The 22,082-nt window shown below is 38.8% G+C and overlaps 1 protein-coding gene and 1 pseudogene across 1 annotated transcript in view; one reads left to right on the top strand and one right to left on the bottom strand.

The window, feature by feature from the left end:
- The window catches only part of LRP6 (LDL receptor related protein 6), a 219,998-nt gene extending 199,118 nt beyond the window's left edge, over positions 1 to 20,880 (bottom strand). The window contains exon 1 of the mRNA XM_037845616.1: positions 20,575 to 20,880. Coding sequence (XP_037701544.1) covers positions 20,575 to 20,629 — 55 coding nt within the window. The 5' untranslated portion in view covers positions 20,630 to 20,880. The remainder of the gene's footprint in view (positions 1 to 20,574) is intronic.
- Positions 1,146 to 1,906, top strand: LOC119541510 (annotated as a pseudogene).
- Positions 20,881 to 22,082: the final 1,202 nt, after the last annotated feature.

Below are 22,082 nucleotides of genomic sequence, written 5' to 3'. Positions count from 1 at the left end.
ATCCCAGAACTTGCCCTACATGTAGAAACAGCTCACAGAGTTCTCCTACAAAACACTGTAGGAGAACAGTCAAATCACAATTACTTGGGACAAAGGTTTGCTGGCTGCGGGACATACAGCGCAGTGCCCAGTACCATAAGAAAACATTATTTCCTAGCAAAGAGTAGACATTCTGATCTGTATAAACAAGGCAATTTTTAGGGTCACAGGACAAGACAAAGGCACAGAAAGGACCAGGGAGAACCCTATGCTTTTCCCTTGAACTATTCTCTAAACTCATTGAATGGATAAGGTCTGAAGGAGAACACTCAGAAGACTGGAATAGGCATTTTCTTTTTTCCTTGTTTCTTTTCCCCCTAGTGTCAGGCACTCTAGGACAGCTATGTCCTAATACTAGCTGGATACAAACTTAAGGAACATATACCTCAGAGTCTAAATTCCTCCAATAACACATGAAAATATAAAACAGTTCAGGTTTCAACAAAAGACTACAAAACACACCTTACAAGAAGTGAGGACCCAGGCAAAAAGGAGTTTCCAAAGCTTTAATCTTCTATCAATGAGAAGGCTCAGACCTGGACATTCCAGACAAAGACTTTTAAAATGGTCTTAAATATGCTCAAAAAGATAAAGGAAAATATGGACAAACAACTAAAAGAAATCAGGAAAACGACAGATGAACATAAACAGAGTACCAATAGAGTTGGAAATTATGAAGAGGAACCAAACAATGCTGAAGACCACAGTTAACAGAAATTAAAAATTTCCTAGAGGGGTTCAACAGCATATTGGAGCTGGAAGAAGACAGAAATCAATGAACCTGAAGATAAGACAACTGAAATCATTCAGTCTGAGAAGCAGAAAGAAAACGAAAAGAAAACAGAGCCTGAGAGATCTATGGGACATCTTCAACCATACCAGTACAAACATTGTGAGAGTCCCAGAACGAAAAGAAAAGAGAGAAAATATATTTGAAGAAATAATGGCTGAAAACTTCCCACCAAATTTAATGAAAGACATGAACATACATATTCAAGACACTCAATGAACTCCAAACAGGATAAATCAAATAAACCAACACCATGACATAATCAAACTGTCAAATGTCAAAGACAGAGCTCTTTTTCGTGGTGCCTTGGAGGCAGTCAGCTGCCTCAGCATGAAGCTGAACATCTCCTTCCCAGCCACTGGCTGCCAGAAGCTCATTGAAGTGGACGATGAACGCAAACTTTGTACATTTTATGAGAAGCGAATGGCCACAGAAGTTGCTGCTGATGCTCTGGGCAAAGAGTGGAAGGGTTACGTTGTCTGAATCAGTGGTGGAAATGACAAACAAGGTTTCCCCATGAAACAGGGTATCTTGACCCATGGCCGTATCCGCCTCCTACTGAGTAAAGGGCATTCCTGTTATAGACCAAGGAGAACTGGAGAAAGAAAGTGCAAATCTGTTCGGAGTTGCATTGTGGATGCCAATCGGAGTGTTCTCAACCTGATTATTGTAAAAAAAGGAGAGAAGGATATACCTGGACTGACTGATACTACTGTGCCTCATCACCTAGGGCCCAAAAGAGCTAGCAGAATCCACAAACTTTTCAATGTCTCTAAAGAAGATGATGTCCGCCAGTATGTTGCAAGAAAGCCCCTGAACAAAGCAAGTAAGAAACCGAGGACCAAAGTGCCCAAGATTCAGCATCTTGCTCCACGTGTTCTGCAGCATAAATATCAGCGTATTGCACTGAAGAAACAGTGTACTAAGAAAAATAAGGAAAAGGCCACAGAATATACTAAACTTTTGATCAAGAGAATGAAGGAGGCCAAAGAAAAATGCCAGGAACAGACTGCCAAGAGATGGAGGTTGTCTTCACTGAGAGCTTCTACCTCTAAATCTGAGTCCAGTCAAAAATAAGATTTTCTAGGAGTAACAAATAAATAAGATCAGACATTAAATCTTTTAAAAAACAGTCAAAGAGAATTTTGTAAGCCATAAGAGAGAAGCAATGCATCCCATTCAAGGAAGCCTCAATAAGGTTAAGGGTCAATTTTTCACCGGAAAATGTGGAGAAAGAAAGCATTTGTATGACATATGTGAAGTACTTACAGTGGTTTGAAACTGTATGTACCCTCAGAAAAGCATATTCTTAAAGCTAATCCATTTCTGTTAGAGTAAACCTATTGTGAGTAGGCCATTTTGATTAGATTAATTCAGTTAAGGCATGGCCCAGGGTGGATCTTAATCCTCTTATCGGAGTCCTTTATAAACAGGATGAATACAAAAAGAAAGCAAGAAAGTCAGTGAAGCAAGAAGCTAAAAGCAAGGAAACCTGGAAGGGAGAGACCAGAAGATGCTGCCTTGTGCTGTGGAAGAGGAGTCAAGGACCACCAGCAGCTGGTCTTCAGAAAGAAAGCATCAGCTGGATTTGGACATTTTTCTCAGCCTCAAAACTGTAAGCTAATAAATTACTGTTAAAAACCAACACATCAGCATCCTTTGAAATGTGTTCTATAGCTACATGTTAAATGGTAATTTGAAAGCTATGCCTTTTTGTATAGATGCTGTATTTCACAATAAGGAAATAACTAAAAACTATGGTACTGTAACTCATAATAACTTTGGAAATTTCCTATATATCTACTTGTTAAATCATACTTTGAAAGATTATTACCTTTTTGTATATATGTTATATTTCAGAATAAGGAAATAACTGTGGAATTGTAACATAATATTCTTTGGAATTTGCTCCCTAACTACTTGTTAACTACACTTGGAAAGTTGTCACTTTTTTGCATATATGTTATATTTTATAATTTTTAAAAATGAAAAAAAAAACTGTAAAAAGTATACTTTGGGCCCCATTGGGCCTTTTTAAAATAATTTGTGATTAATCCATAAATACATGTTTGTGAAAAATTCAAATTCAGAGAAGTATGTGGAATATAACATTACCTCCCTTCTCACATTACCCTCCTAACACATTTTATGGTATCTGCTTTCAGCAGCCTAGCAAATTCAAAAAAATTGCCAATCAAGAATTCTATATCTAGCACAACTGTCTTTTTTAAATGAGGGAAAGATTAAGACATTCCTATATAAACAAAAGCTGGTGGGGTTTGTCACTAGACCAGCCTTACAAAAATGCTAAAAGGAGTTCTGCAAGTTGAAAGGTAAGAACACTAGACAATAGATCAAACTTGCATGAGGAAATAAAGCTGTATGGTAAAGGTAACGAGATGGTAAATATAAATGCCAATATTGTATTTTTTTATTTGTAACTCCACTTTTTAATTCCTACAGGAACTAAAAGGCACATGCATAAAATATAATTATAAATCAATGGTTTGGGATTTATAATATGTAAATAAGTCATCTGTGACAAGAACTACATAAAGGTGGGGGACAGAGGGGTATAGGAACATAGTTTATGTATGCTACTGAAGTTACGTGGTATCAAAGCAAATGCAACTGTTATGGATTTGGAATGTTAAACTTAAGCCCCATGGTAACCACAAAGAAAATATCAGAGAATAAGCAAACTCACAGGCACAGAAAGTAAGAGTCCAAGCACCAAGGGCAATGAGTAATTCATAATGGGTGGAAGACGACAGGGAAGTCGTACTAATGGATGGTAGTAAGGGTACTGAAACTTGGTGAATGTGATTAAACCCCTGAATGGTATGCTTGAGAGTGGGTGAGATGGGAAACTTTATGTTGTACAGCTGTTTCCACACAATTAAGAAAAAATCAATAAAAAATTAATAAAGAGCAACTAAAAAGACAATGACAGGAGGTGGGGCAAGATGGCAGATTGGTGAGCTGTATGTTTTAGTTACTCCTCCAGGAAAGTAGGTAGAAAGCCAGGAACTGCGTGGACTGGACACCACAGAGCAATCTGACTTTCGGCATACTTCATACAACGCTCATGAACACGTCAAACTGCTGAGATCAGTGAAATCTGTAAGTTTTTGCGGCCAGGGGATCAGTGCCCCTCCCTGCCAGGCTCAGTCCCGTGGGAGGAGGGGCCGTCAGTGCCGGGAAGGAGAAGAGAGAACTGCAGTGGCAGCTCTTATCGGAAACTCACTCTACTCATCCAAACTCCAACCATAGATAGACTGACACCAGACACCAGAGAATCTGAGAGCAGCCAGCCCAGCAGAGAGGAGGCAGGCATAGCAAAAAACAGCACGAAAAACTCCAAAATAAAAGCGGAGGATTTTTGGAGTTCTGGTGAACACAGAAAGGGGAAGGGCAGAGCTCAGGCCCTGAGGCTCATATGCAAATCCAGAAGAAAAAGTGATCTCTCTGCCCCCTGGATCTTTCGTTAATGGCCCTAATTGCTTTGTCTCTTAGCATTTCAATAACCCATTAGATCTCTGAGGAGTGCTTTTTTTTTTTTTAATCTTTTCTTTTTTCTGTTTCTAAAACAATTACTCTAATAAGCCCAATACAGAAAGCCTCAGAAACTTGCAATTTGGGCAGGTCAAGACAAGAGCAGAACTAAGAGGGCTCTGAGACAAAAGGCAATAATCCAGTGGCTGAGAAAATTCACTAAACACCACAACTTCCCAAGAAAAGGGGGGTGTCCACTCACAGCCGTCATCCTGGTGGACAGGAGACACTCCTGCCTGTCGCCAGCCCCATAGCCCAGAGCTGCCCCCAGACAACCCAGTGTGACGGAAATGCTTCAAATAACAGGCACACACCACAAAACTGGGCGTGGACATTAGCCTTCCCTGCAACCTCAGCTGGTTGTCCCAGAGTTGGGAAGGTGGAGCAGTGTGAATTAACAAAGCCCTATTCAGCCATCATTTCAGCAGACTGGGAGCCTCCCTACACAGCCCAGCAGCACAGAACCACCCTGGGGGGACGGCACTCACCTGTGACATAGCACAGTCATCCCTCAACAGAGGACTGGGGGTGCACGGCCTGGAAGAGGGACCCACTCGCAAGTCTCAGGAGCCACACACCAATACCAAGGACTTGTGGGTCAGTGGCAGAGACAAACTGTGGCAGGACTGAACTAAAGGATTAGACTATTGCAGCAGCTTTAAAACTCCAGGAACACCAGGGAGAGTTGACTGTTAGAGCCACCTCCCTCCCTGACCGCCCAGACAAATGCACCATATACAGGGCGGGCAACACCAACTACACACGCAAGCTAGGTACACCAATTGGACCCCACAAGACTGACTCCCCCACTCACCACAAAGGCAAAGCAGGGGAGAACTGGCTTGTGGAGAACAGGTGGCTCGTGGATGCCACCTGCTCGTTAGAGAAAGTGTACTCCATGAAGCTGTAGATCTGCTAAATTACAGATAAGGACTTCAATTGGTCTACAAATCCTAAAAGAACCCTATCAAGTGCAGCAAATGCCAAGAGGCCAAAAAGAACAGAAAATTCTAAAGCATATGAAAAAAACAGACAATATGGATAACTCAAGCCCAAGCACCCAAATCAAAAGAACAGAAGAGACACAGTCCCTAGAGCAACTAATCAAAGAACTAAAGATGAACAATGAGACCACAGTATGGGATACAAAGGATATCAAGAAGACCCTACAAGAGCATAAAGAAGACACTGCAAGACTAAATAAAAAAAATATATGATCTTATGGAAATTAAAGAAACTGCTGACCAAATTAAAAAGATTCTGGACACTCATAGTACAAGACTAGAGGACGTTGAACAACGAATCAGTGACCTGGTAGATGACAGAATGGAAAATGAAAGCACAAAAGAATGAATGGGGAAAAAAATCGAAAAAATCGAAATGGACCTCAGGGATATGACAGATAATATAAAATGTCCGAATATAAGACTCACTGCTGTTCCAGAAGGGGAAGAAAAGGGTAAAGGTCTAGGAAGAGTATTCAAAGAAATTGTTGGGGAAAACTTCCCAAATCTTCTAAACACCATAAATACACAAAGCATAAATGCACAGTTAACTCCAAATAGAATAAATCCAAATAAACCCACTCCGAGACATATTCTGATCACACTCTCAAACACGGAAGAGGAGGAGGAAGTTCTCAAAGCAGCAAGAGAAAAGCAATTCACCACATACAAAGGAAACAGCATAAGACTAAGTAGTGACTAGTCAGCAGCCACCATGGAGGCGAGAAGGCAGTGGCATGATATATTTAGAATTCTGAGTGAGAAAAATTTCCAACCAAGAATACTTTATCCAGCAAAGCTCGCCTTCAAATTTGAGGGAGAGCTTAAATTTTTCACAGACAAACAAATGCCGAGAGAATTTGCTAACAAGAGACCTGCCCTACTGGAGATACTAAAGGGAGCCCTACAGACAGAGAAACAAAGACAGGACAGAGAGACTTGGAGAAAGGTTCAGTACTAAAGAGATTCGGTATGGGTACAATAAAGGATATTAATAGAGAGAGGGGAAAAATATGACAAACATAAACCAAAGGATAAGATGGCCGATTCAAGAAATGCCTTCACGGTTATAACGTTGAATGTAAATGGATTAAACTCCCCAATTAAAAGATATAGATTTGCAGAATGGATCAAAAAAAATGAACCATCAATATGTTGCATACAAGAGACTCATCTTAGACATAGGGACACAAAGAAACTGAAAGTGAAAGGATGGAAAAAAATATTTCATGCAAGCTACAGCCAAAAGAAAGCAGGTGTAGCAATATTAATCTCAGATAAAATAGACTTCAAATGCAGGGATGTTTTGAGAGACAAAGAAGGCCACTACATACTAATAAAAGGGGCAATTCAGCAAGAAGAAATAACAATCGTAAATGTCTATGCACCCAATCAAGGTGCCACAAAATACATGAGAGAAACACTGGCAAAACTAAAGGAAGCAATTGATGTTTCCACAATAATTGTGGGAGACTTCAACACATCACTCTCTCCTATAGATAGATCAACCAGACAGAAGACCAATAAGGAAATTGAAAACCTAAACAATCTGATAAATGAATTAGATTTAACAGACATCTACAGGACATTACATCCCAAATCACCAGGATACACATACTTTTCTAATGCTCACGGAACTTTCTCCAGAATAGATCATATGCTGGGACATAAAACAAGCCTCAATAAATTTAAAAAGATTGAAATTATTCAAAGCACATTCTCTGACCACAATGGAATATAATTAGAAGTCAATAACCATCAGAGACTTAGAAAATTCACAAATACCTGGAGGTTAAACAACACACTCCTAAACAATCAGTGGGTTAAAGAAGAAATAGCAAGAGAAATTGCTAAATATATAGAGATGAATGAAAATGAGAACACAACATACCAAAACCTATGGGATGCAGCAAAAGCAGTGCTAAGGGGGAAATTTATAGCACTAAACGCATATATTAAAAAGGAAGAAAGAGCCAAAATCAAAGAACTAATGGATCAACTGAAGAAGCTAGAAAATGAACAGCAAACCAATCCTAAACCAAGTACAAGACAAGAAATAACAAGGATTAAAGCAGAAATAAATGACATAGAGAACAAAAAAACAATAGAGAGGATAAATATCACCAAAAGTTGGTTCTTTGAGAAGATCAACAAGATTGACAAGCCCCTAGCTAGACTGACAAAATCAAAAAGAGAGAAGACCCATATAAACAAAAGAATGAATGAAAAAGGTGACATAACTGCAGATCCTGAAGAAATTAAAAAAATTATAAGAGGATATTATGAACAACTGTATGGCAATAAACTGGACAATGTAGAAGAAATGGACAATTTCCTGGAAACATATGAACAACCTAGACTGACCATAGAAGAAATAGAAGAACTCAACCAACCCATCACAAGCAAAGAGATCCAATCAGTCATCAAAAATCTTCCCACAAATAAATGCCCAGGGCCAGATGGCTTCACAGGGGAATTCTACCAAACTTTCCAGAAAGAACTGACAACAATCTTACTCAAACTGTTTCAAAACATTGAAGAAAATGGAACACTACCTAATTCATTTTATGAAGCTAACATCAACCTAATACCAAAACCAGGCAAAGATGCTACAAAAAAGGAAAACTACCGGCCAATCTCCCTAATGAATATAGATGCAAAAATCCTCAACAAAATACTTGCAATTCGAATCCAAAGACACATTAAAAAAATCATACACCATGACCAAGTGGGGTTCATTCCAGGCATGCAAGGATGGTTCAACATAAGAAAAACAATCAATGTATTACAACACATTAAAAACTCGAAAGGGAAAAATCAATTGATCATCTCAATAGATGCTGAAAAAGCATTTGACAAAATCCAACATCCGTTTTTGATAAAAACACTTCAAAAGGTAGGAATTGAAGGAAACTTCCTCAATATGATAAAGAGCATATATGAAAAACCCACAGCCAGCATAGTACTCAATGGTGAGAGACTGAAAGCCTTCCCTCTAAGATCAGGAACAAGACAAGGATGCCCGCTGTCACCACTGTTATTCAACATTGTGCTGGAAGTGCTAGCCAGGGCAATCCGGCAAGACAAAGAAATAAAAGGCATCCAAATTGGAAAAGAAGAAGTAAAACTGTCATTGTTTGCAGACGATATGATCTTATATCTAGAAAACCCTGAGAAATCGACGATACAGCTACTAGAGCTAATAAACAAATTTAGCAAAGTAGCGGGATACAAGATTAATGCACATAAGTCAGTAATGTTTCTATATGCTAGAAATGAACAAACTGAAGAGACACTCAAGAAAAAGATACCATTTTCAATAGCAACTAAAAAAAATCAAGTACCTAGGAATAAACTTAACCAAAGATGTAAAAGACCTATACAAAGAAAACTACATAACTCTACTAAAAGAAATAGAAGGGGACCTTAAAAGATGGAAAAATATTCCATGTTCATGGATAGGAAGGCTAAATGTCATTAAGATGTCAATTCTACCCAAACTCATCTACAGATTCAATGCAATCCCAATCAAAATTCCAACAACCTACTTTGCAGACTTGGAAAAGCTAGTTATCAAATTTATTTGGAAAGGGAAGATGCCTCGAATTGCTAAAGACACTCTAAAAAAGAAAAACGAAGTGGGAGGACTTACACTCCCTGACTTTGAAGCTTATTATAAAGCCACAGTTGCCAAAACACCATGGTACTGGCACAAAGATAGACATATAGATCAATGGAATCGAATTGAGAATTCAGAGATAGACCCTCAGATCTATGGCCGACTGATCTTTGATAAGGCCCCCAAAGTCACCGAACTGAGCCATAATGGTCTTTTCAACAAATGGGGCTGGGAGAGTTGGATATCCATATCCAAAAGAATGAAAGAGGACCCCTACCTCACCCCCTACACAAAAATTAACTCAAAATGGACCAAAGATCTCAATATAAAAGAAAGTACCATAAAACTCCTAGAAGATAATGTAGGAAAACATCTTCAAGACCTTGTATTAGGCGGCCACTTCCTAGACTTTACACCAAAAGCACAAGCAACAAAAGAGAAAATAGATAAATGGGAACTCCTCAAGCTTAGAAGTTTCTGCACCTCAAAGGAATTTCTCAAAAAGGTAAAGAGGCAGCCAACTCAATGGGAAAAAATTTTTGGAAACCATGTATCTGACAAAAGACTGATATCTTGCATATACAAAGAAATCCTACAACTCAATGACAATAGTACAGACAGCCCAATTATAAAATGGGCAAAAGATATGAAAAGACAGTTCTCTGAAGAGGAAATACAAATGGCCAAGAAACACATGAAAAAATGTTCAGCTTCACTAGCTATTAGAGAGATGCAAATTAAAACCACAATGAGATACCATCTAACACCGGTTAGAATGGCTGCCATTAAACAAACAGGAAACTACAAATGCTGGAGGGGATGTGGAGAAATTGGAACTCTTATTCATTGTTGGTGGGACTGTATAATGGTTCAGCCACTCTGGAAGTCAGTCTGGCAGTTCCTTAGAAAACTAGATATAGAGCTACCATTCGATCCGGCGATTGCACTTCTCGGTATATACCCGGAAGATCGGAAAGCAGTGACACAAACAGATATCTGCACGCCAATGTTCATAGCAGCATTATTCACAATTGCCAAGAGATGGAAACAACCCAAATGTCCTTCAACAGATGAGTGGATAAATAAAATGTGGTATATACACACGATGGAATACTACGCGTCAGTAAGAAGGAACGATCTCGTGAAACATATGACAACATGGATGAACCTTGAAGACATAATGCTGAGTGAAATAAGCCAGGCACAAAAAGAGAAATATTATATGCTACCACTAATGTGAACTTTCAAAAATGTAAAACAAATGGTTTATAATGTAGAATGTAGGGGAACTAGCAGTAGAGAGTAATTAAGGAAGGGGGAACAATAATCCAAGAAGAACAGATAAACTTTTTAACGTTCTGGGGATGCCCAGAAATGACTATGGTCTGTTAATTTCTGATGGATATAGTAGGAACAAGTTCACAGAAAGGTTGTTATATTATGTAACTTTCTTGGGCTAAAGTAGGAACATGTTGGAAGTTAAGCAGTTATCTTAGGTTAGTTGTCTTTTTCTTACTCCCTTGTTATGGTCTCTTTGAAATGTTCTTTTATTGTATGTTTGTTTTTTTTTTAACTTTTTTTTTCATACAGTTGATTTAAAAAAGAAGGGAAAGTTAAAAAAAAAAAAAGAAAGAAAGAAAAACAAGGAAAAAAAAATGATGTAGTGCCCCCTTGAGGAGCCTGTGGAGAATGCAGGGGTATTCGCCTACCCCATCTCCATGGTTGCTAACATGACCACAGACATAGGGGACTGGTGGTTTGATGGGTTGAGCCCTCTACCATAAGTTTTACCCTTGGGAAGACGGTTGCTGCAAAGGAGAGGCTAGGCCTCCCTATATTTGTGCCTAAGAGTCTCCTCCTGAATGCCTCTTTGTTGCTCAGATGTGGCCCTATCTCTCTGGCTAAGCCAACTTGAAAGGTGAAATCACTGCCCTCCCCCCTACGTGGGATCAGACACCCAGGGGAGTGAATCTCCCTGGCAACGTGGAATATGACTCCCGGGGAGGAATGTAGACCCGGCATCGTGGGACGGAGAACATCTTCTTGACCAAAAGGGGGATGTGAAAGGAAATGAAATAAGCTTCAGTGGCAGAGAGATTCCAAAACGAGCCGAGAGGTCACTCTGGTGGGCACTCTTACGCACACTTTAGACAACCCTTTTTAGGTTCTAAAGAATTGGGGTAGCTGGTGGTGGATACCTGAAACTATCAAACTACAACCCAGAACCCATGAATCTCGAAGACAGATGTATAAAAATGTAGCTTATGAGGGGTGACAATGGGATTGGGAAAGCCATAAGGACCACACTCCACTTTGTCTAGTTTATGGATGGATGAGTAGAGAAATAGGGGAAGGAAACAAACAGACAAAGGTACCCAGTGTTCTTTTTTACTTCAATTGCTCTTTTTCACTCTAATTATTATTCTTGTTATTTTTGTGTGTGTGCTAATGAAGGTGTCAGGGATTGATTTAGGTGATGAATGTACAACTATGTAATGGTACTGTAAACAATCGAAAGTACGATTTGTTTTGTATGACTGTGTGGTATGTGAATATATCTCAATAAAATGATTTAAAAAAAAAAGACAAGTTCCTTTCATTCCTCCTTTCTAGGGCGAATGCAACACTTGGAATTCAGGGCTCCGTATCTCCCTTGCAACTTTGCTCTATCTTCTGTCCACAAACATAGGTCTCTATCAAAAACACTTCATTTTAATAACCCAAACCTTGCTACCTGTCTCCTAATCACAAAATTGTGTAACATTGTTATACATGATGCCACCATTCATTAGCTCCTTTAGTCTACCTACCTACCCATCACTCAACAAACTCCTTCCTCCAAGTCTTCATAACCAAATCCAATTGCCTTTTCTCAATCACTGTTCTTGACCTCTGGGCAGCATTCAACAGTGTTGACCATATCCTTACCTATACAGAATGCTCTCCTTATTCTGTACTATCCATTATTATTGTTTTTCTGGCCATGCTTTATCTTCGAGTTTCAAATCTTCCTCCCACTTCCTAAACATAAACATCACAAAGACTCTGTTGTTCCCCAAAGGAGACAATGTAGAAGAGGGAATTAGCCAAGTTCACATGATCAACAACCAACTCTACGCAGGTAATTTCCAAACTTCCATCTCTAGTCTAACCCTTAGTTGTTCATCTATAACATCTTGTTGGCCATCTCTTCCTCCCATTAATTTAAAGTCCTCACCTTTTCAAAAAAAAAAAAAAAAAAAAAAATCCTTCTGTCACTGGTATCACCATTCTCCTAATCTTACTGGCCTACCTTAGAGCCATTTTTTATTTCTCCCTCTTCCCCAGTAAACCAGGCACTCAGTATTGTTGATTCCTTTGCATGTCTTTATAATTATCATTTCCTTCCCATTTTTACAACCATTATCCTACTCTAGAACTTCATGATTTGACACTTAAACCACCTTAACAGTAAGTGATCTCAACACCCCCTCTTCCTTCCCTCCTTCTAATACTTCAACTTTACGCTACTCAAAAAGCTGCTCTGATTCACCAGTGCCTAAAATATAAAGCCTCAAAACCTCAGCTCTCTATTATATGACTTCTACCTATCACTCTAAACTTCTCTTTTATAATCTCTGGATCATACACACTGGTTTTTACACATAAACCGTGAACACTCATATTCCATCATGAGTTTATTCATCTTTTTTTTCCCCACTCTATTTCTCTCCCATTTTCCCTACACACAATTCTAACTCCTTCCAAGCCAGAGTCAAATCTTTTCTACTCCATGAAACTTCCCATTAATTCAGCTTTGCTTCTCTGAGCCTTTATTTACCACTTATTTGACATTAGCATTTTTTAAAGCATATTTCCTATCGCAACTAGGATTTCAGCCCTTTGGGAACAAGAGCCATATGTTGTAACGCATTTTATCCCAATGCTTAGTGCAGTTCACTGCACATAGTAAAATGCTAAGCATATTTACTAATATTTAAAAGCAATTTTCCAGAACCTGATCTAAAAATATGTTTGTCATAAACCTAAAAGGATTTTGTATTAAAGTACCAAGTAAATGCTCAAAACTGCCCATTATTTATTTATTGACTTGGTCAAAATTTGACTTCTTTAATTTGAATCCAGTAAATTCTAGGCCAGTAGTTTTCAACCGGGGATTCATATCACTTACCCATGGAATATTAATACACAAACATGTAGGACCTACTCCATAGATGCTTTTTATTTGATAATCTTGATATATTCTAACCATATACTTGATATTTTCCATGGCATATTATACCTCAGAATTATTATATATTACACCTGAAGTTTTTTTTCTCTGCAAAGATTATGTTCATCCAAATTCATAAATTAGGTGTAATATCTACTCTTTTTCAAAAATAAGATGAATCCTTATGCTTATAAATATTTTGTCTGAAAGTTTTTTGGATTGACTTTGTTTTGCATGACACAAAAATAACCAAATTTCCTTGTAAACTGCATTTTTTAACGAACTTTCATCAGATCTTTCACTTTTAGAAATTATGAACAATAAGTTAACCACCATCAATCTAAGCCAACTTATCTACAAATAGTTTTTTTGTTTTACTCTGATGCTTCCCTGAAGTGCTTGCAAATAAGCTACAGGCCCGAGTGCTTGTCTTCAACAAGATTGTCTCAAAAACCTATGAAAAAGGACTCTGCTAGGTACTAGGGCATAGACTTCTGATGGCATCACTTAAATAACTTTGAGACCACATCAGTGCACTGAGTCCAGATTTTCAGAACTCTAGTGAAAAAGTAGACGGGTTTATAAGACTGCTAACCCAAGATCAAGCAGCACAAAAATTATTTGCTTAGAAATGAATAAACAGATGAAGAATGATTATGGGTTTTCTTTAAAATATTACTGATGCTTTAATGTTCTATTTTCTGAATATAAGGAATCCCTTTCTCTTTTCCTTTAAGCTATCTATAAGTCATAGCAATTCAGTAGACTATGCTTTTGTAGGCAAGAAACAAACATTTATCTTTTTCACCCTATTTGATCCCTCCAGAATTCAAAAACTCACATTGAATATTCTTATTTTTATGCTAAGACAGTTAAATAAGAGTCTGTTGCCTCTGTTAACAGGATATAATTGGAAACACAGGTTTCACACAAAGGCTTTCACTGGAATGTCACATTTGAAAATGATGCTCATTTAATTAGAAATGACCAGGCACTTTCAAAGAGTCAAGGCTGACTTTATAGAGCCAATGCTTATAGTCCTGTTGGGAAATCTGGCCTGGTACCTGGCTTACAGGGTTAATGAATCTATTCTGGAAGTAGATAGTGGTAATTATTGCACAACCTTGTGAATATTCTAAATACCACTGGCTTGTTCACTTTAAAATGGTGAGTTTTACGGTACATGAATTACATCTCAATTTTAAAATGGGGGTGGAGGGAGAACTTCAGCACACTAATTATATCATCAATGCAACAGTACCTCCTGAAACAAGAAAACACATTACCCAATGCACCTTTCAAATATAACTTCAGATATAAACATGCTGGTATTTCTGATTAGTCTGTTTTCCACACCTAATTCGTGCTAAGAAAACTTTATGGTGGTTATAAATTCATAATTTAACAGTGTCAAATAATTTGTGACAAAACATAAAATAAAGCTGCATATAAATGTCATGAAAATTCATACATTTTTACATTGTTTTAAATGTAAAATTTAGCATGCCCACTATGTAGATAAAAAGCTCTGGTATATTATGGTATATAATCTCTATTCTCAAGAAACTTTTTATCTAAGGGCTGTTTTCTTCATTAACAAAAATCAGGAAACTATTATGAATAAAGACTACATAATGTTTAGCTAAGAGTTCATGCTAATAAAGCTAAGCTTCCAGCTTTCTCAGACTTGCAAAATATAGTATATTTAAATCAGAGCTACAAATATATTTAAATTACACCTTCCAATAAAGCTGACCAATAATAAGGAAGACTCCTATCCCTATATCTTTTACCTGCTGTGTTTTTGGTCTAGCAGTGATAAAACGACTAACCAAGGCCATCAGAGAAAGGAACATCCTGTTCAAACACTTACAATTAGATAAAGGTATAAGTTCCAATATTTGGGTGACCACTTTCTTGAAAAACAAATAAATACTGCTGATCATTTTCATCTTCATGTTTTCATCTTCACTGAGAATCCAATCAACAACTTTAGATCTGATATGGTTTAATTTCATTTAACAAATCTGATTTTTTCTGATTTTTTTGCCTAAAAATATGGTGATTTCAATTCTAATCCCCAATCTCCTCCAGAAAATAGTTCAAAATCTCTAAGCATCCCTACAAAACTCTTCCAAGCAAAGTATCACAAAACTAAAACTGGCAATTAAATTGCAACCAATACAATCAAAGCATCAAAATACCAGTAATTTCTATCAAATAGAGCCCAGGCACATTTTACTATTTCCTAGCTTCACTCCTCAATGTCTTGAACCTTTTGTGAGGACAGTCACTCCCACAAATAACACAAACAGCTTGAGAAACAAAAGTATGTGCTAAAAATATCAAATAGCACTATTTTCTGATTTATATACTGACAAACTGTACTTTAAATAAACAATTTCAAAGGTAAATACTCTATTCTTAGGTTGCCTATTCCATGTACTTCACTAAACGTCAAAGTTATTCACACGGAACCCTGTTCCATTCATTAAGATGGGACTGGTTTTACAGATGGTAAGTAAACACTCTCATACAGCGTTAAAATTTGCAATATAACAACTCAGTGTAGCAGCTACCCATCCTGCAGAAAGAAACCCATCCAGTGAATATTTTTAAAGTTTGTGAAAAATAATATTTCTCTTTCACAATGTTTGAAAAATTATTTTGCCCATTCTTAACTCTTAAATAAGGAAATAAGTACCATAATCAATTGAACTATCTATTTTTAGCTTATTTACAGTGATAAAGTTGCAACACTTTAGAGGGTAAAATAAATTTAGTAGATAGTGGTCATTCATTTTATATAAAACAACAGAAAACCTCAGAAGTGAAAGTATTTAATGAAGATTTTGTTTCAGTTTCAGAACAGTCAAGAAAGTTCAAAATCCGCTGGCCTAAAACTATCAACTGTCCCATATACAGCAGTAATTAAATATTTTATTGGTCTTTCCTGAGCATTAATATTTCTTTTAATTTAGGTATCTAAATAAGTGCAACCATTTATTCAGTGTCTACTACTGAGTGTATTACCTCTTCACTAACATTATCTCCTCAATTCCCACAAAAATCCTGCAAAGTATTATTCTGGTTTAAAAGGAGAGGAAACTAAAGCTAAGTAAGTTATTATCCAAGACTACATAAAGAGGCAAAAGATTTGAACTTGGTCTGTTTGACAACAAAGTTTATGCCTTTCTGCTCTGTTGCCCTTCTTTATACTGTTCTCTGAATATAAACATTTAATAAAATTTCCACAATGAAAATGGTTTTTCTCAGAGTAAGTTACCCATTTCCAAGTTCAAGTCATTCAGACAAAAATACACAGTCATACAAAATACTTGCCATTTATATACCCCTTCACAGAACTTCCTTTGATATTCAAAACAGTAGTCCTTTCTGATAGCCAAAACAAGCATAGCTATTTCAGTTTAGGAAATAGAGAAAATCTCCAATTAAAGCAAAGAAAAAAACTCCGAAAAACTGAGCCACAGGAAATTAGTTAGCCCTGCCGATAATGACCTGAAACCTTCAAGTTTCCTAACCAGTTCAATTATTTCCTAGCCAAATGAACAAACCTAAGACCAAATGAGTAAGTAGGGATGAAAGTATTAGATCAAACTAAATGAAATGATCAAATATCAACAATTCACATGGTTCAACCTAATATTTTAAAGAATTATCTTGTCTAGGCTCTCCCAGAATGTTTATTGGAATAATGGTTCAGTGGGATACTAAAAGGAGTTATGATAAAATTCACTGGGAAATACTGGGTTAAACAAAATTAAAATTGGCCTTTTTATCTCAGGACTTCTCAGAACATATGAATTACAACTCTCCAAAAGAAGGATGTATTATCCTAATTAAGATAATAAAGTATATAGAGATTAAGTGACTTACCCCAGGTCACAAAGCTAGGCTAATGGCCAATTTTTGAGTAACAACCTAGTTCTCCTAAAGCCTATTCCAAAATTCATTCTAATTCCCAAAGACTTCTTAATAACTGATTCCAAAGAAAAAAACCTTTCCAAGGGTCACTTCTACAGTAATATAAGATGGCTTGTCCTGGCAGTATCTACCAACCACCCCATCAAAAAGAAAAAAAAGGTAAATAGCAAAGCATTTTTATATAACCACAAAAGCTTCTCAAAGTAAGAGATACCATATACACAGATTTACACACACGGGGGCACTAAAAAACTCAAATATCCTATGACGCCCGAGGATGAATCTGGACCTGACATTGTGGGATTGAGAATATCTTCTTGACCAAGAGGGGGATGTGAGATGAAACAAAATGAAGTTTCAGTGGCTCAGAGAGTCCAAATGGAGTCAAGAGATCACTCTGGTGGGCACTCTTACGCACTATATAGCTTACCCTTCTTAGGTTTTAATGTATTGGAATAGCTAGAAGTAAATACCTGAAACTATCAAACTCCAACCCAGTAGCCTTGACTCTTGAAAACGATTGTATAACAATGTAGCTTTCAAGGGGTGACACTGTGATTGTGAAAGCCTTGTGGATTACATTCCCTTTATCCAGTGTACAGATAGATGAGTAGAAAAATGGGGACAAAAACTAAATGAAAAATTGGGTGGGAGAGGGGGATGATCTGAGTATTCTTTTTTTACTTTCAGTTTTTATTTTTATTTTTACTTTTTCTGGTACAAGGAAAATGTTCAAAAAATAAATTGAGATGATGAATGCACAACTATATGATGGTACTGTGAACAATTGATTGTACACCACGGATGATTGTATGATATGTGAATATATCTCAATAAAATTGAATTAAAAAAAAAACTCAAATATCCTTATCAAAAATATTTCCTCTAAAAAGTCAGACATATAACCTTTTTCTCTAATCGAACTAAATACATACCTGGAAGGCACTAGGAAAATGGTATGGATGCTTCCTAGATTGTGAGCTCCCTCAGAGCAGGGAACATGTCTGTTTTCCTTATACTATACTCTCAGAATCTGACAAATAGTAGGTATTCCACACATACCTGCTAAAAGAATGAACAACACTTTTTTGTAGCACTACTAAAAGAATGAATAATAGATCCCTGCTCTACCATTTATAACCCTAGGATCTTAATCAACTTAAGATCTCTCTGAATCTGAGTTTCCTTACTTGTAAATGAAGAGATTATTTAACTTAAAACCCAAGATTTTAGGGATGAAATCCTCAAATCTTTCCATTACACCTTGTCACCTGGTAATAGGAATATGGATGCAGTCATGATAACATTATTCCCTGGCTTTTAGCTATTAATTTAACCCCAGACTCTCTCATACACTCGGACTCCCCGGACACTCTCACATGTGTCATCCTCCCTTGTTAAAACTCCAACTCTTCTGTAAAGGAAAATGGCCTTAAAGCAACAAATTAATCACATTTTTGTCCTTGTAATCCAAGAATGGCTAAGTGTAACTATCATAATAGGATGACACATTATGCAAGAGAGAATCTAAATTATGAACAAAAATGTTTTACATCAAGAGACATTTAGTTCAAATGATAGCACTCAGTCAACTACTGTTAAATTCAAAGACCACCTTATCCATTATTATGCTATAATTAAAATGAAAGCTCCACTTTTGGAAACTTTTTTGTTACTGGAAACAAGGCAATTTAATCTATTACCCCTTGAGGTCTTGTTACATAATAACATTTTTTGCAAAACATTACTTCAAGTACAACTTATCTAAAATCCACTTATGAACAAACCTATTAAATAAACAAACAGCATTTACATCACCCCCTTCCCCTCTAAGAAATACAATGGGACAACTAGAAGCATTCCAGATTACGGATTTAGATTTCTCCAAGACACTAACCAAGCAGCTAGTTCTCATATTTGTTAACACTACTAACATTCTACTTAAAAATACATATATACACAGTCCTGTGTTAAATTTAATTGTTCGTCACAACTGTAACAAAACCCCCCTTCAATATGGAGTATGCTATAAATAAACATGTATTATACCTCTTGTATACATAACACTGAATTAATTCTCTGCCATGAAAATTAAATGACCACTATCCTACTGGGTTTATATGCAGAAACAGACAGTTTGGAATATATCATAGAGAATATAATTATTTTTAAGTATCAATAGTTATAACATCAATAAGTAATAATGCAACAATTGAGTATCTGTAAGCTTCAATTCGTTTTTGAGGACTTAAAAGTTTAGCTGGTTAAATAACGGCTAAAAATCTCTCCATAGACTCAAGAGGTCCCATATTTGAAAAGAAGTGACCATGAACACAAGAATTCTAAAACGAAAATACAAGCCAATTTTTAATTCCTTTGCTAGTAAATGCTCAATAGCTTCAGACTCATCACCTGTTCAACACAAATAAGTTTGAGAAGAGCTGCCGCAAATCTTGTCGGCCAGTCAAAAAATCTTCGTGGACTGTCACAAAACAAAAGTCACAGGGCATATTTCAGCTTTGCAAGCCAATTTAAAATACAACAGGTCCACCGAATTTACGCGATTCTCGAAGCAAAGTAACCTAGAACAGCCTCTTTACCAAAGTGCCAAGCAGCAGTCCCCAGGGGTGTGTAGCAAATGATAACTTAGGTCCCGGGACAGGTCCCTCTTCACACAAGGATGACTTTCGCATTTACTGCCAACTGTACACTTGCATGCTCCGAAAATAGGGGCAAGCTCTGGATACCCGGGAGAATACCGGGGATTAAAGGCAACGTTTCTGTTTTATTATGGGCTGAAGCTCAGAAGACTCCCAAAGCTGAAACGCTCGACCTATAACCCTGGAATCATTTTCCAACTGTGCTCTCACCCAGGATCATTACATGCCAAACGGAAGCCAATTATTAGTTGTAACAAGGCCTGGAAAAATATTAAGAGAGCTCTAAAAGTCCACCTAAGAGTCACGGAAAAGGTGCGGACTACGAGGAAGAAGGCCACATCGAAACACCTTTTACATTTTAAAAGACACAAGACTCTTTTTCCCTGATGACTCCCGGCAGAAAGACACGCACACTCAGTCATTCCATTAGAACCGGGGAAATGGGGTTCCAAAGGTTCACCAAAACAAGCGGCCCGGATCGAGGCTCAAATGTGGCTAGATAAGATCCGGAAACCCAGGCAAGGGTCTGCACTGTAGCCAGGAGTTTGAACAGCCCCTTCTCCCGGGCCCCTTTCTCTCCTTCCCAACAACCAGGCCTCTCCTCGCTCCTCTTCCCCTTTTCCTCCGTCCCTCTCTCCCCTCCCCCCAGACACACACACACACACACACACACACACACACACACACACACGGCCACGTCCCCCCAAATCTCATCAACTTTCCCATCCCCAACCCCCAACTCTTCCCACCTCTCAGGAGCACACAGAAACTGCAGACCAGGAGGCTCCTCAGGACGGCCCCCATCTTCCCTTCTCGCGTTCTCTTCTCTCACCGGCGAGGGGCGGCCAAAGGAGAGGGAGGCGAGGAGCCAGGGCGGCCGCCGCAGCGGCAGGACTGCACGTTCATGCTTCCCAGCTTTCCAGAGTGAGAAGAAAGAAAGGGGGACGTCAAAGCTCCGCGCGCGCTGCCGCCGCCCTCCCTACCACGCCGCTCTGCCCCGGGCTCGCACGACGCCAGCGTCTGTTTCCATCTCGCCGCCGCCTCCCGGGTAGCCCCGCTTCCCCCGCGCAATTCCTCATTTAGCCTCTTCCCCTTGCGCAGCGGCGCAGGGATATGGCCGGCGGCAGCCGCCGCCACCTGAAACGTCGCGACCGTCTCCCTGCGCGCGGACGAGTCCCCTCCCTCGGCACCACCCCCCGTGCAGTTATGCAAAGTAGAGGGGAACGCACGCACGGCCTCTGCTTGGAGACCCCGGCAGGTTTGCCGGAAGAGCAGGGGCGAGTTTACCGCGGCCAGCTCTGGAATAGGGTAAGCCGCACGGCGGCGCATTCCGATGGGATTCTTTCTCGGGCTGGCTCCAGGAGACCTTCCCGCGAAGGGCGTGAGCGACGTCGAACAACATTGGAGACGGCATGGTCGGGACTACTTTCTGCGGCTCGGCAGGGCCGCTGCCTACCATTCTCTTTGTGCGGCCGCAGCCGGCAGAGCCAGGTGGGGCAGCGACTCCACGCCGGCCGACACCTGGGGCGAGGAGGCGGCGGGCCGGGGGCGGCGAAGCCCACTTCCATGCTCGACGAGTCGCGGCGGATCCCATCATGCGGGGATGAATGAGCTGCAGCTTCGGTGTTGGAAATCAGTTTAGGAATTTTTTTTTTTAGGAAGATTAAAAACTGTAATGCTGGTTAAACCAGCTTTAAACGTGCATCCCTGTGAAGGATGTGCATACATACATCAGCTCAAAATTAGATTTTTTTTTTCCTCCTGCCTTCCCAGAAGCACAGACTGTCTCCAAAATTACGCCCGAAAAGAACTAAAGATTTCTAGACCAACAGATAAAATTCCAATATAAATGCGCCAGCGCCTAACACAGAGCAAAAGAACAATTCGACAGGACAGTCCTTGAGATTTTGGAAGTTGCATTTAATAATGAATGCGTGGCATGCTTCGGTGATCAATTCTCAAATTGGAGAGGAAAGGATTCCCCGAAATCTCGGGCATAGACTACACAGCCTCTTCTACGCAGGTGTACTGTGCGTTCTGCTGGCATTCAGCTGGCGTTCACTGGCGGACTTCAGTGTATGGAAAGGCACCGTAAGAGTTAACCGTAATGGAGCCATCAGGTGGATTCTGCCGAGCTGTCACACGCCCTTGCCTGAAGGCATGGGGATGAGGAAGTGGAACTACTCCGCAATGTTACTAATATCTCAGTGACACTGGAGTTCACCGAGGGCTTTCACACACATTATCAGATTTGACA

This window comes from Choloepus didactylus, chromosome 8 (assembly GCF_015220235.1).
Source record: "Choloepus didactylus isolate mChoDid1 chromosome 8, mChoDid1.pri, whole genome shotgun sequence".
Classification (NCBI taxonomy): Eukaryota; Metazoa; Chordata; class Mammalia; order Pilosa; family Megalonychidae; genus Choloepus; species Choloepus didactylus.
The sequence above is the reverse complement of the archived record's forward strand: the minus strand, read 5'-3'. Positions and strand labels throughout refer to the sequence as shown.